General features: G+C 37.5%; 2 protein-coding genes across 2 annotated transcripts; one reads left to right on the top strand and one right to left on the bottom strand.

The window, feature by feature from the left end:
- Window positions 1-7,477: 7,477 nt before the first annotated feature.
- LOC149243206 (CBL-interacting protein kinase 2-like) lies at window positions 7,478-8,416 on the bottom strand. The gene has a single exon (XM_089371151.1). It carries the CDS (start codon window positions 8,051-8,053, stop codon window positions 7,478-7,480), a length of 576 nt encoding a protein of 191 aa, XP_089227277.1. The 5' UTR covers window positions 8,054-8,416.
- A 2,612-nt stretch (window positions 8,417-11,028) lies between these two features.
- Window positions 11,029-14,497, top strand: LOC149243205 (actin-depolymerizing factor-like). The gene is made up of 2 exons (XM_089371150.1): window positions 11,029-11,288; window positions 14,050-14,497. The coding sequence occupies exons 1-2, from the start codon at window positions 11,041-11,043 to the stop codon at window positions 14,495-14,497; spliced, it is 696 nt and encodes a 231-aa protein (XP_089227276.1). The 5' UTR covers window positions 11,029-11,040.
- Window positions 14,498-14,796: the final 299 nt, after the last annotated feature.

Raw genomic sequence — 14,796 nt, 5'->3', positions numbered from 1 at the left:
CCAAGTTCAACTAAGGTATAGTAAGAACTGAAAATCTTAGTTCTTGCTCCTGAACGCAACTATCAAGCTCAAGTAGAAGAGAAAGCCAATGGTTCAGATCACTCGACTTGGTAAATGGAAGTCAACACCTATGTAAGTAAGATAAAGACTTTAAATCCTCCTTAGTGAAATAAAAACTTCTAAAAACTCCTTATAGAAAGGTTAATACTTATGAAAAAATTCTTGATATAAATATTATATTAGAATATATATATTTGTACAGGAAAATATTAAAAGAGTTACACAGAAATTATAGAGAAAGAAAGAAAAAAACTATGAAAGGAATTTTATGGAGTTGTAGCTGAATGGGAAACCTAGAATCATCATGCTTAGTCGTACACCTACATTAATAAATAATTAAATAAGTAAAGTAAAAATTAAAGAGATTTATAACCTTATTTTCAAAATATAATACTTATGCAAAATGAAAATTAAACAGAAAGCCCCAAGGGATAACTCAATTGGTCGAGTTCCCATTGCTAAGTACCTTGCGAATTGGGAGGTCACGGGGTCAAATATCCTCAATGTCCTTGGGGTTAGGCGTTGCTAGTTTGGCTGGTGGGTAGATCCCTTCGGGTTGATCTACTTGGATATTCCTGAGGAAAAAAAAATAAAAATTAAACAATGGGTAAAAATGTTAGTTCTGTAGAAGAATCCTATTTTGTGTGTGTGTGTGTATATATATATATATATAAGCTCAATTGGTCGAGTTCCTGTTACTAAGTACCTTGCTAATCGAGAGGTCACGAGGTCAAATCTCCTCAATGCCCTTGGGGTTAGGCCCTTCTAGTTTGGTTGGCGGGTAGATCCCTTCGAGTTGATCTACTTGGATTTTTGTGAGGAATAAAAAATAAAAAATTAAACAATAGGTAAAAATGTTAATTCTGTAGAAGAATCCTCTTTTGTACATGAAAAAAGAATATATATATAAGAATTCATGCCTTCGTAGGGTTAAAACCCTGGTTGGAAAAATTAATCGAGCCTTATGTAAACAAAATAAAAAATAAATAAATTCCATGGCCATCCTCTTGTACAATAGTAGAACTAAGAAAATATCCTAAACTGTTTAAGGATTTATTCTAAGAAAAGGAAATATCTTCATGCAAGAAGATAGAGACAACTATTGAACTGTTGCTTATTGTCCCTGTTATTTAGGTTATGCTGGCTTTGGTCTTTGATATTTTTCCCTTTAAGCTGCTTGTCTGTTTGATCTTCACGTTGGAAGTCATATTCACTTATGACCTTTCATCTGATACTCTTTGACCTTATTGACCTGTCAATATCCTTTACTGTGCCTTTTTACTTTTATCGTACATTTCAAGTTTTTACTGTGTATTTCAACAATAAATCATTTAGTTTTTTTATGTCTTAGCATCAGGTAGTTTGGATATTGATCATCTGTTTGTCTTTTAACTGTATGTTTTATCTGCCTCCTCTGTTTTGTCTTTTAACTGTGTAAATTGTCTGTTTTAACATTTACTGTGTAAATGATTTCTTCTGCTCTATCTTTGGTTTAGCCCTGATTTCTGTTTGTATAGGAAAATCATTTGAATTCATTTCTCAAGAATCTGGAACAAACAAGTTTTTAATTAGTATAAAAACCGTTTATCCAGTTTCCTGGCCTTCTGCTAATCACCTACAAAATACAACAATTGTTAAGAAAAATACATGTTGACAAGGAGGGCCACAATGGCTTCATTTGAGTTAAAAGGTCTGTGGATGGAGTCCGGAGCATTTTTGGGAGGTAAACAGTGGTTAAATTGATTACAGAGGCTTAGGGTGGCGCAGGAGGGTTATACATATTTTACTGTGTAAATGGACGAAAAGAGCGAAAGTGAGGGTTTTCGCCTTTAAACGGGTAAACGATTAACTTTTTAAAATTTGGCACAAAGTGAACAATGGATGGTTTTACCGTACGCGGGAAGCGGCTTCAGAGGCTCATTGCACTGCTTTTGGCCGTGGGGTAGTTTTTCTCCTAGGGCACGCGAATTAATGTGGGAATGACATGTAACCATAAGGGGCTCGAGCAAAACCACGAATCTTGTGTGCTCTCGGGCCTTTAAAGATTGGAGATCGACAGCGGTGATATGGTCGTGGATCATTAAATCTGGGAGCAAGTGATCGGATCGTTATCGCGTGGTCGAGATGCACAGAGGGAACAAGCGCGGAGATTAGTGGGCCCAGGGAATAATTACAAGTGATTTGTAATTATTTTAATGAATAAAGTGCGGATTAAACACATTGCGATGGGTTTATGAAGTGGGACCGGGGTTTAACTGTGGCGGGGTTTATTTAACCAAACCGAAGGGGTGGGTTAAAAAGTTTAGTTGGGAAAATGGTGAATTGCGTAGTTAAATTAATAAAGCGGGGGGAACATAAAACTTTAGGATAAGGAGGGTTTTATGGTTTTTTTAGGGAATTTACAAGGGGAAAATGAGTTTTGGAGGGTAAATTTGCTAGGAAAAACATGTGAAACCAAGGGAAAGGGTGAAAATGAAGGGAAAAGGGTGTTTGCTTGAGAAATGATGGGATGATGAGGAAATTAGTAAGGATGTAAAGGGGAATGAAATGAATGAGGGAAAGTTAACCAAATCAACTTGTGAACCTCTTTTCACCTTCATAATTATTCATGCACACTGCAACACATGATCAAGCATGATAAATGTGCTTAAGCCTCAATCAACTTTGTGCTTCTGCAACCTTTCTTCTACCTACCCTTTTCTTACCCTCACATTTTCTCTTCACTTAATTGGGTGCATTTAGGCTAGCAGACCCTTTTCTTCCCTTTTTCTTTTAAAAATAAAACTATCTAATTCTAACCTTATAACATCCAAGGGCTCAGATTAAGCTGATGAGCTCCTTATTATTCTCTACCTAGCTACTGATCTGCCAAGATTAAATAGTTTGGCTAGATCTTTATTCTCTAACTATAAACATGAAATTTAAAGCATGAACTAGTCAAGATTAAACTATTCGACTGTCATGGGTTGTGGCATTTATGACAAGCTGCACACAACCATTATTTTGCATAATAAAGAAAAAAGTAGTGGCACTTGCACTTGCACACTTTTAGAGTTTATTGCTTTTTGCTTTTCTCTCTAACCTAACATTTTATTTTTACCTTCATTTTTTAGGGCATCTATTCTAACATTTTCTTTGATATGAACATATTTATCAAGATATTTCCTAACATTTTTTATTCAATATTCTTTTTGTCCATATCCTAGTTTAACATTTTTTTGAAAAATATTTTCATTTTTTGATTAATTGATTCTAACTTACCAAAACCAAAAAAATGCTACAATAGAAACCACTGTCAAACCAGGAAAAACCCATGACAATGACAACAAATGAACTAAATACACACATGCATATACCATGGATGCCAAAACTAGCTAGGAAATCATACATGCAACCTGTTACCTGTAAGTATTCCCATTGAAGCCGCTTGATCCAACATTTCCTTGCTTGATCCTTCCTTTCCTTGTTCTTTCTTTGCTTGCTTGCTTTCTCATCTTGGTGTTCTTCTCCTCTCTCAAAACCAATTCCAAACCTCAACTAAAAAAATGCCTCAAACTAATGCTCTGATGCATTTTTATTATTGATGCTTCTAATTTCTTCATTTTCCCTCTATTTTCCTTCATTTTCCTCCTCATATGTAACATGCGACTTTTCACCTTTCTTTTCTCCTAATTTCTTTTATTTTCATAAATAAAATTTCAATAATGTCTTTTTCTATTTTCAAAGCCTTTACCAATTTCATCGTAGCCATAATAAACAACAAGTGATGCCCATTAGGATGTTTTTCCCAACATTCAACTTGGAATACATGTCCCATGTCCTTGGTCTTATTTTTCCTTTATTAACTTTATTACATGAACTTTTAACATTGGGATGTTATACTCCAGCAGGACATATGAGACATACATGACATATGATTATGTGTTAGGCTTGAGATCTACCACGAAGCGAGACATATGTGAGCACTATATTACACATATAGACATACACGAATTTATGTTCAAAGGGTGTGTGTTCACATGTCGGATGATATATATATATATATATATATAAGCTTACTCAAATAAATTTAGGAATTAAAAAAAAGAATAGAATAGAATTGGGTTTGCAAATGTTTGTTGATAGAAAACCACTTCTTTTGTAGCATTTGTATGAGGAGCATTTTAAGTTTTCACATACTTTGTCAATTACTGTATATAATTACATAAAGATATTATATGGGAGACTTTTTGTTTGCACTATGTGTCTGTGTCTTATTATATATAGGACAAAGCAATTGTATAGATGTAATTCATATTCTTTAGCCTTGATCACTAGACAATACATAATGTCATGTTTTCCAAGTCAGCAAAACACCATATTATTTTGTTAGCATTGTTGAATGGCCCATAGTTTATTGAAATGTGACCCCACTTGCCACATCCAAAATATTGGATTACAATTAAACAACCTTGTTTGAGAATCAAGTACTCTATGCACTATTTCAAATTATTCCTTGATCATGTTTTATAAACATATATATTAACTTGACAAGGGGGGACAACATTATTGTAACCTAGTTTTGGATGCTAACTCATAGGTTTAGGAGTGATATTAAATTAGGATCATGGAATAGATTGTGTGGAAGATATGATATCTAAAGTAAGTTGCTAAGCTACAATAAATACTTCTCAAAAGGAGATTACAATAAAATAGATCATAATAACTTCTTGTGTCTATACACTAATCAAACAAATAAGCTTGTGCAACCATTAAAGCATAACAATTATTGAAACTGTTCTTTCATAATTTATGCAACCATTACAATGCAACAGTTATTCTAGTTGTGCTTTCATAAATTATGTTTCTAAGCCCCTCCCAACCAATCATAATCCACATTCCTTCAATCATAATCCACATTCCTTCAATCAATAGTTAAGAAAATAATTTATAAAACATTACATACCAGACACTTTATTGATCTAAATTTTATTTTTGAGATATAAATCTTAATATAATAATATATGGTAACCTTACTTTAAATCAATAAGGCATAGATATAAATATAGTTAAAATATATCTCATTTTAAAACATATCATATATCAATATAAAATGTCTAAAACACAATTTTACATATAAATACAATTAAAATATATCTCAAATTTAAAACATATCATATATTAATGTAAAATATCTAAAACATATTTTTTTACATATAAATACAATTAAAATATATCTCAAATTTAAAACATATCATATATTAATGTAAAATATCTAAAACATATTTTTTTATAAATATAAGTGAAATAAATTCTAAATCATGAATTAAATATTAAACTATATTAATAAAAATACAATACCTTCCAATAAACTACCTAACCCCAAACTCAAACACAATTTTTTTTTACAAATATCAATAATTTTTTTTTACAAATATCAATAAAATCAATTCTAAATCATGAATTAAAAGCTTAAACAATAATGAATATAATACCATCAATATTACATTTTAGTACCTTTCCATACAATAAACTAACCCACCCCTAACCAAGCTACAGTGAACCAATCAATATTACATTTTAGTACCTTTCCCTACAATAAACTAACTAACCCCTAACCAAGCTCAGCCCAGTGAACCCCGACTTCAGCTCACCCTAGTAAGAGAGAACATTAATTACGCACATCCATCCTTTGCGGAGCATGCACCATATTTCAAACTTTATGCACAGCGAAGCTCAATATACTTCAGTTTCCCTACTATGCTCTGGACCATCCTCATTAAAGATGCATGTCCACTGCATATGCTGGGCTCCACACAAGGAACCAGGGCTCAACAATATCTACCAGAGCACCATAATAAAGCAAAATTCTCAGAGCACAGGTAGCATTGGCAATCCCATAAGCATGGCTTTTGTCTATGTCTAATTTACCAAACAAATTTAAATAAAGTCGAGAATTAGCAGACTCATATAAGGATTTACAGTCATCCCTTGCTATGACGTCTATACTTCTGACAAATAACAGGAAAGCAGACACTGTACATACACACTGTATATATATTCATTGCAGTCTTTACACACAGCCATAGATCTCTCTTTTCCTGTCAAATCACTTCTTCCTGCGAAGTGCGTCGAACGCTTGAGAGCTCATTCGCTCGGACCTACATTTTCGAAGCACGAAATTGGACTGTTCTTCGGCTTGATGACAGTTACAGCGCTTGCCAGTTTCGATCCCTTGACCTCTATGTTCAAAAGTTTTCCTATGGAAAACCCTCATCAACAATTTCTTCACATGCCGAGATAACTTGCCTTTTTTGTTCGAATCTGAGCAGCTCGCAGCTTTTTAATCGGTATTGTGAATATAACAGTGCATCGACTCTGTCAAAAATCGGGTTGCGTCTGTCCCTGGAGTGGACAAACTACGAAAGCATCCAGCACCAGGTCGTGGGTAGCTGTCAGGAGTCGAACTCGAGACCTCCGCTAGCGCCTGGTTGAGCAGAGAAAGAAAGGATTGTAATTCGAATGAGTCGTAGAGGCTACTTTCGCAATCCCATGCCGAGGATTTTTGTTTAGTTTGAGCGAATTTGTGAGCATACTTGTTTAAATCAGCTGTTCCACTCTTTGGGAAATTCATGGTGGTGCAGTAACCAGAATCGATCTAAAATCCCACTTTAGTGGAGTTTTATAGAAGAAAGGAACATAGACCCTTCGGCCAGCGCACAAAACCCTGTAACAAATTATGAACATAAAGAAATTTCAGCCATTCAACAATGGCATTGCCCATTGTCTCATCTTGTAACTGTATAGCAAACAAAAAATGTTAACTACTTACCAATAGCTTGCCTATTACAGGAAAACAGAGTGACATCAAGCACTTTGTATTGAATCTGATTATCAGAACAGTCTCTGCAATGAAGAAATTGGTTGTCTCTGAACTGAACAAACCATGAATCATCAATGGCCGACCGTAATCTCTGCAGCAGGAAGAGGGGGAGGAGATGGGTGGGTGGATTGTTGTGAGAGGAAAATATTGATGTGATCCAGAAAAGAAAGATGTGGAGGCCTGTCCTTTGGGCGCACATAATTCTGGCGATTTCAAATTTGAGCTTTATTCGCCCGCGCACAACCTCATGTATGCCATAACCTCCAAACGCATGGCATGCGATTTCAAATTTGAATTTTATTCGCCCGCGCACAACCTCATGTATGCTCCATGCCATAACCTCCAAACGCATGGCGTACTGTCAACGCATACTGTGGTATCGACATAATCATGTGTATGGTGGATCATGTGGCATCGACATAAGCCATGGTTGATGAACGTGGAATCGGAATTCGTTAGCCGGAGAAATGATGCACACGGCTGACCGCCAAAGCCGATGTCAGAACCCGTTTCCCAACACTGTACTTAAGGTCTCTTAAGAGTGCATTTATAATGCTATAGTGGTGGAAATAGGAGTTGCCTAACCTCCGACGCAACATAGGCCGGCATGCCGCACGCTGTGTGCAGAAGGTCGTCCTTCCTGAACTGCTCCGGCAGCGCGCTCAGCCCGAAGTCGGAGACCTTAACATTCCTGTTGTCGTCTAATAACAAGTTTTCCGGCTTCAAGTCCCGGTGGTACACTCCCCGGCTGTGGCAGAAATCCACTGCGCAAATCAGTTGCTGAAAATACTTCCTCGCCTCCTCCTCCTTCAGTTTCCCCTTGTCTGCAACCCTGTTGAATAGCTCGCCGCCCTTAACGTACTCCATCACAAAGTAAATTTTAGTCTTGCTCGCCATGACTTCGTAGAGCCTGACGATGTTGGGGTGTCGGACCAGTCTCATAATCGAGACTTCCCGTTTAATTTGGTCGATCATGCCCACCTTGAGGATTTTTTCCTTGTCCATAGCTTTAATTGCCACACTTTCCCCTGTCTTCAGATTTCTGGCGTAGTAGACCTTGGCGAAAGTCCCTTTCCCGAGAAGGTGCCCTAATTCGTACCTCCCCATCAGAATATTGGGCTTCGGATCCATCTCTGCACCACAAACTCGTGTGGGTTAAAGCTTTACCCCTATTCAACCCCCTCTCTGTGCAATTTCTAATCCAAGACCTTGCTCTCCAATATCAACTCCATTCCAAGATCTCGTGTTTCGGCTTATCTTTTGCTTCTGCTCCTTGCACGCGATCTGTGCCGAACCTCCGCGACTAGTAGCATAGACGTCCTGGAAGGGCATCTTATTGCATTCTCTGTATATACACAGTGAATCTGTGCTTTCCTGTGAATATAATTTTAATGGGGAAAAGCAGAGGGCCGGATCACTGAACTCCAAGTGAAGTGTACAGGAGTACTCCACTGAGAACAAAGAAGGACAACACCAATTTATAGAAGATAACTAGTTATTTCACATGTATGGTGAGAAAGTGGACATTTTTTTTTTTTGGGGGGGGGGGGGGGGGGGGGGGGGTTCTTCCAACTGAATCATTGATTTCTTCTTCGATGAAACTGGTAGGCCTGTAATAGATTATTCTATGAAAATGCTAGGTTTTTCAAAGATTCTTACAGGAAAATGCTTTTACCCTTTTCTAGAAAAGTGAAAATGCTAGTCTTTCCTAGATTATTCCGGGAAAAGGCTTAGAAGACCTTCGACTGAACAGTCAAATTATTTTGGGGGGGGGGAGGTGTCTTCCAACTGAATCATTGATTTCTTCGATGAAACTGCTAGGCCTTTAATAGATTATTCTATGAAAATGCTAGGTGTTTCAAAGATTCTTACAGGAAAATGCTTTTACCCTTTTCTAGAAAAGTGAAAATGCTAGGTCTTTCCTAGATTATTCCAGGAAAAGGCTTAGAAGACCTTCGACTCAACAGTCAAATTATTATTTTTCTATTTCTTCTAGGAATTTGGTCAAATTTGTAGTCAGATTTTGGAGTTTAGGAATTCGGTGATGTTATTTTTGGTAAAATTCTGGAGTTGGAATTTGGCGATATTATTTTTAGGAATTTGATGGTTTTTATTCGGATTTTGGAGTTTAGGAATTTGGTGATATTATTTTTGGTAAAATTTTGGAGTTTAGGGATTTGGCGATATTAATTTTAGTAAAATTGGGAAATTTAATGGTTTCAAATGAATGTATAAATAAAGTGTAACACTTTAAAATGAATACAATTTAGTTTTTTGGAATTTCATATAATTTTTTATAAAATTATAAAGTTTAACTGTTTAAAATAAATGTATAAATAAATTAGAACATCGTTAAAAGAAATTAAACATTTTAACTTTTACAAATTACAAAGTATTAGGCTGATAGGCCTTCCTTTGAAACAGACTTTCGTCATCCTTTTCATTCTGGCGTCGATATTCGGCGGGCATCTGTCGTGATTTCTGTTGCAACCCTCGCAGCACGCTTCAATGCGTCTTCGTTTGCTTTCAATCCTTTGCTTTGTGGCATGCCTCTCAACTCCACTTGCCAACATCGTCATTATGAGCATCACCATCATCGGCATGGAAAGCGGGCTATACTATTAATCGCCATAATTGTGACATGCGGGGCACTGTTTCTTTGTTTTGAGTGATCGGAGTCATTTACCCTGGTTCGGCTGGCTCTCGGAATCGGACCTGGAACCTTGTCTGGTCTACGAGTATGGCCTCTTGTTTGCCCAAAACAAGCTGGAAACGGAGGATATTGCATATTTCAACTATGAATTCTTGCAGAGCATGGGGATTGGAATCGCAAAGCACAGGCTGGAGATTTTGAAGTTAGACAAGTGCGAGCGGGGAAATCGACTCCGTATGTCCAGAGGCTTGTGTCTTCTTTAAAGAAAACGAAGCGCCGCGTTCAGAGATTTGTTCGTGGTTTTCTCCGCCCGCCACCGCCTTCGGAGCCGACTTTGTATGTCTCAACTTCGAAGGTATCTTGCAGAGGAAATCATAGCTGTAGGTGCTTGGGCGGGTTACTGCCTACTCTGGCTCTCAAGAATGGGATGGCGGTGGTTTTTAGGCACGGGGATGCCAAGAAGAAGAAAAGTCCCTTGAGATTGAAAGCCGAGCCAGAAGAATTTCGCGTTATGAGCATCACCATCATTGGCATGGAAAGCGGGCTATACTGTTAATCGCCATAACTATGGCATGCGGGGCACTGTTTCTTTGTTTTGAGTGATCAGAGTCATTTACCCTGGTTCGGCTGGCTCTCGGAATCGGACCTGGAACCTTGTCTGCTCTACGAGTATGGCCCCTTGTTTGCCCAAAATGAGCTGGAAACGGAGGATATTGCATCTTTCAACTATGAATTCTTGTAGAGCATGGGGATTGGAATCGCAAAGCACAGGTTGGAGTTTTTGAAGTTAGCCAAGTGCGAGCGGGGAAATCGACTCCGTATGTCCATAGGCTTGTGTCTTCTTTAAAGAAAACGAAGCGCTGCGTTCGGAGATTTGTTCGTGGTTTTCTCCGCCCGCCACCGCCTTCGGAGCCGACTCTATATGTCTCAGCTTCGAAGGTATTTTGCAGAGGAAATCACAGCTTTAGGCACTTGGGCGGGTTACCGCCTACTCTGGCTCTCAAGAATGGGGAGGCGGTGGTTTTTGGGCGCGAGGATGCCAAGAAGAAGAAAAGTCCCTTGAGATTGAAAGCCGAGCTAGAGGATTTTCGCGGTTGTGCTCCTCCTCAGAATAATGATCGAGTTTCGCCTGTTAATAGTGGCGGGATTTGGTCATGGGCGTCCATGTTTGACGATCTGAAGCCCACTTAAGGGTTCATAGCTTTTTCTTTATAGTTAATGGTGGGCTATTGGAATTAGGATTCTTGTTTCTTTTCTGTCTTGTTTGCAGCAACATCTAGAACAGAGTACTAATGTGGAATGGAAAGCAGAGTGTGACCGAATGGTAAACAATAACTAACTTCTTTGATTTTCTTTTATTTTAATGGAAACTGATAAAAAAATATTCAATCAATTAATCGGTTGAGCTGAATTTTGTGGGGGCATTGAATGGCATTCATCCATCCAGTCGAGTGCTTCTTCTGGAATGGGCGTTGCATATGACTGCAAGCACGCTTTCCTGGAGTTGAAGAGGAAGAAGATCCATCGCTACCTGGTGTTCAAAATCGACGAGAAAGCTAAACAAGTGGTCATTGAAAAGGCCGGAGGACCTGCCGAGAGTTACGATGATTTCACTGCTGCCCTCCCCGAGAACGATTGCCGATACGCTGTCTATGACTTCGATTTTGTCATCTACGAGAACTGTCAGAAAAGCAAGATCTTCTTCATTGCATGGTAATGAATTTCATCCACCTTCCCATTTCAATTCTCTCACAATTCATCAAGCCCACACCCAGTTTAGGCCAGTTCCTATTTAAGTTCCATTTTTAAGAATTTTACACACTAACGAACTCTGATCAAGCTGAAAAATTAAGCTAATGTATTTGAATCATTGGTGTGTTCACGTCCCAGTCATCCCGGGGGCTCTTGTTATTATGGGTTTCCAATTTTCTTCTTTTCTATGAAGTTTTTGTGTCGTGAGATATCAGCTTAGTCTTCTTTATATATTTGTTTCCAAGGATTGTCTGGTCTGGTGCAGTTACAAATTTCATTGGATAGGTTAGACAATGCAAACAGTTCCATTATCACATAGAGATATAAACAAAACCCTCAGCCAACAGGTTAATGTTCCGATCCCTTTAGCCTATTTCATGCTTTATGAATCTGAAAGCTGGATTTGGGATGCAAGACACTAGGTTAATTTGATAGCATCCTCCCCTCACTCTAGTAGTAATAGTATACTAACATTATTGGCTGTATAGTTGTCATTCCTTGTGCCCCTTCTCTAGCTTGTGATTGTTATCCATGCAAGGTTTTACAAACTGATTAGGTTTCTTTTTACATTAATAATCACTCTATCTATGTTGGGTGTGTGTTGTGAATAAACCCATATGCATAACAAGTGCTAGACAAAGGTGGTTTATTAGGCATTACCAGTATTGCCTGTATGGGATTTTTTATACAATAATAATAATTACCCTTGATGAAGGGGATCTCTGTTCTGTCCGATTGAAGCCATGATGCCTTAACTTCCTATGTTCTCGGTTGTCTGTAACGGATTTTGTTCCACAATAATTAATTTCTCTTAATGAAGGAAATCTCTGTTGTGTCTAATTGAAGATATGATGCCTTAACCACCTATCTTCTCTGTGGTTATGGACTGTTATCTTATTCAAACTCTCCACGATACTAGATTAATATAGGCCTTTTTTGAAGCCTCCATCAAACATGCACAATTGCATATGTTCCCTCTTCTACAAAAGGGTGCAGTTGGTAAGAAATTTCAGACTTCTCTATAGTTTTCCTTCTTGGTAGCCACTGGAAGAGAAGGAACTTTTGGTTATCTGCTTATGTGAACCCTTTCTGAAAATTAATGATCTTTCTATGGATCATATTAATTCAAATTGTCTTATGTCAACTATAAAAAAAAATCTCAGTCTATGGGTCCATATCGTCTTTGACTTTTCACAACATTGTGTCTAGTTGAAGCCATGATGCCTTAACCACCTCTCCTTGTGGATCTTCTCTCTGATTATGGAGTATTATCTCATTCAAACACTGCAATGTTGGATTGATACAGGCCTTTTATTGAAGCCTACATTGAATAGGCACAACTTCATTGTCCTCCTCTCTACAAAAGGATAAGGGCCTTAAGAAATTTTAGCCATCTATAAATTTTTCCTTTTTGATAACTACTAGAGGAGAAGGAACCTTTGTTGCTCTGCATAAGTGTAAGGTCATCTAAGTTTTTTAAAACTTAATGATCTTTCTATGGATCATGTTAATTCAAATTGTCTTATGTCAACGATAAATTTTTTTTGTCTATTGGTCTAGTTTGTATCGACATTGAATTTTCATAACATCATGTCTGATAGAAGCCGTGATCCCTTAATTGCATCTCATTTGTGGATGATATCTTTGGTTTGGGTTGTTATCTAATTCAAACACTCTGAAATGCTAGATTGCTACATGCCATTAGGCTACAGGCCTTTTCTGAAGCTTCTGAATCCTCCGACAACCGGGCAGAAGTTCATTTGTTCTCCTTTATACTACATGCTACAGGTGGCAATGAATTTCACCCATTTGTAAAGTTTTCCTTTTGGTTACTACTGGAGGAGCCGGAACCGTTTGCTTCTCTGCTTACGTGTAGGTCCATCTATTTCTTTTTGAAACATGATCGTTATATGTATCAAGTCAATTTTAATTGTCTTATATTGACTATAAAAAATCTCCAGCCTAGTCAGCTAGCTCAAGTGGTTAAGTGATTTGAGCTTCATGCAGGAGGTCCCATTCCATTTTTTTTTTTGTTTATCAACTCTTATCTATTTAAAATATTGTCTTTATGTATGAGTGATGGAATCCATGCATTTTCATCTGTCCAGATCTATCCAAAATCAAAGCAAAGATGCTTTATGCTACAACTAAGGATAGACTGAAAAGGGAACTTGATGGTTTTCACTATGACGTTCAGGCCACTGATCCCGCTGAGATAGATATTGAAGTGATTAGAGATCGTGTCGTTTTTGCCACATACCTTTCAATTTATTATTGCAGGGCAGTGCCATTAAATTTCTGTTATGAACTCGTTGCAGTGGGAGATATTTTTATAAGAAAAATTGCAGCCTTGTCTGACAGTTCTTGCTTTATTGTTTCATTGCTTATACATGGATATTCAGCTCATACAAAAGGTTGTATCGATCTGGTTGGTATTCAGAGTACTTGGTCTCAGGTTGTATCGATCTGGTTGGTTTTCAGAGTACTGGGTCTCAGGCCTTTTGCAGTTTGGTTTGCCTTTCATAATTTTTATGACGTAGAACTTTGATTCTGTATTACGTAGAACTATCACTCTGCAAGTACAGTTTTAGTGAGCTAGCTCAAGTGCTTAAGTGATTTGAGCTTCATGCAGGAGGTCCCCATTTCTTTTTTTTGTTTGTCAACTCTTATCTATTTAAAATATTGTCTTTATGTATGAGTGATGGAATCCATGGATTTTCAGGTTTCCAGATGTATCCAAAATCAGAGCAAAGATGCTTTATGCTACAACTAAGGACAAACTGAAAAGGGAACTTGATGGTTTTCACTATGAGGTTCAGGCCACTGATCCCACTGAGATAGATATTGAAGTGATTAGAGACCGTGTCGTTTTTGCCACATACCTTTCAATTTATTATTGCAGGGCACTGTCATTAAATTTCTGTTATGAACTCGTTGCAGTGGGAGATATTTTTATAAGAAAAATTGCAGCCTTGTCTGATAGTTCTTGCTTTATTGTTTCATTGCTTATACATGGATATTCAGCTCATACAAAAGGTTGTATCGATCTGGTTGGTATTCAGAGTACTTGGTCTCAGGTTGTATCGATCTGGTTGGTTTTCAGAGTACTGGGTCTCAGGCCTTTTGCAGTTTGGTTTGCCTTTCATAATTTTTATGATGTAGAACTTTGATTCTGTATTACGTAGAACTATCACTCTGCAAGTACAGTTTCACTATTAGCTTTGTAAATATTTTTCCTTAGCAAGAACTATCACTCTGCAAGTACAGTTTCACTATTAGCTTTGTAAATATTTTTCCTTAGCAATAGCTTAAGGCTTGGACAAGAAGGGTGGAGAGAAAAATATTGTTGTTTTTTATTTTGGTAGTGTCACGTTTCATGCCAGCGTTCTGACTATTGACAATTGAGTTTTTGAGGTTTTGGCTACAAATGGTGATACCCATCCTGGAGGTAATCTGTCTGAACTCTGTC

This window comes from Pinus tabuliformis, chromosome 8 (genome assembly GCF_031772625.1).
Source record: "Pinus tabuliformis cultivar Carrire ecotype Pingquan chromosome 8, CPIR1, whole genome shotgun sequence".
NCBI lineage: Eukaryota > Viridiplantae > Streptophyta > Pinopsida > Pinales > Pinaceae > Pinus > Pinus tabuliformis.
The sequence above is the reverse complement of the archived record's forward strand: the minus strand, read 5'-3'. Positions and strand labels throughout refer to the sequence as shown.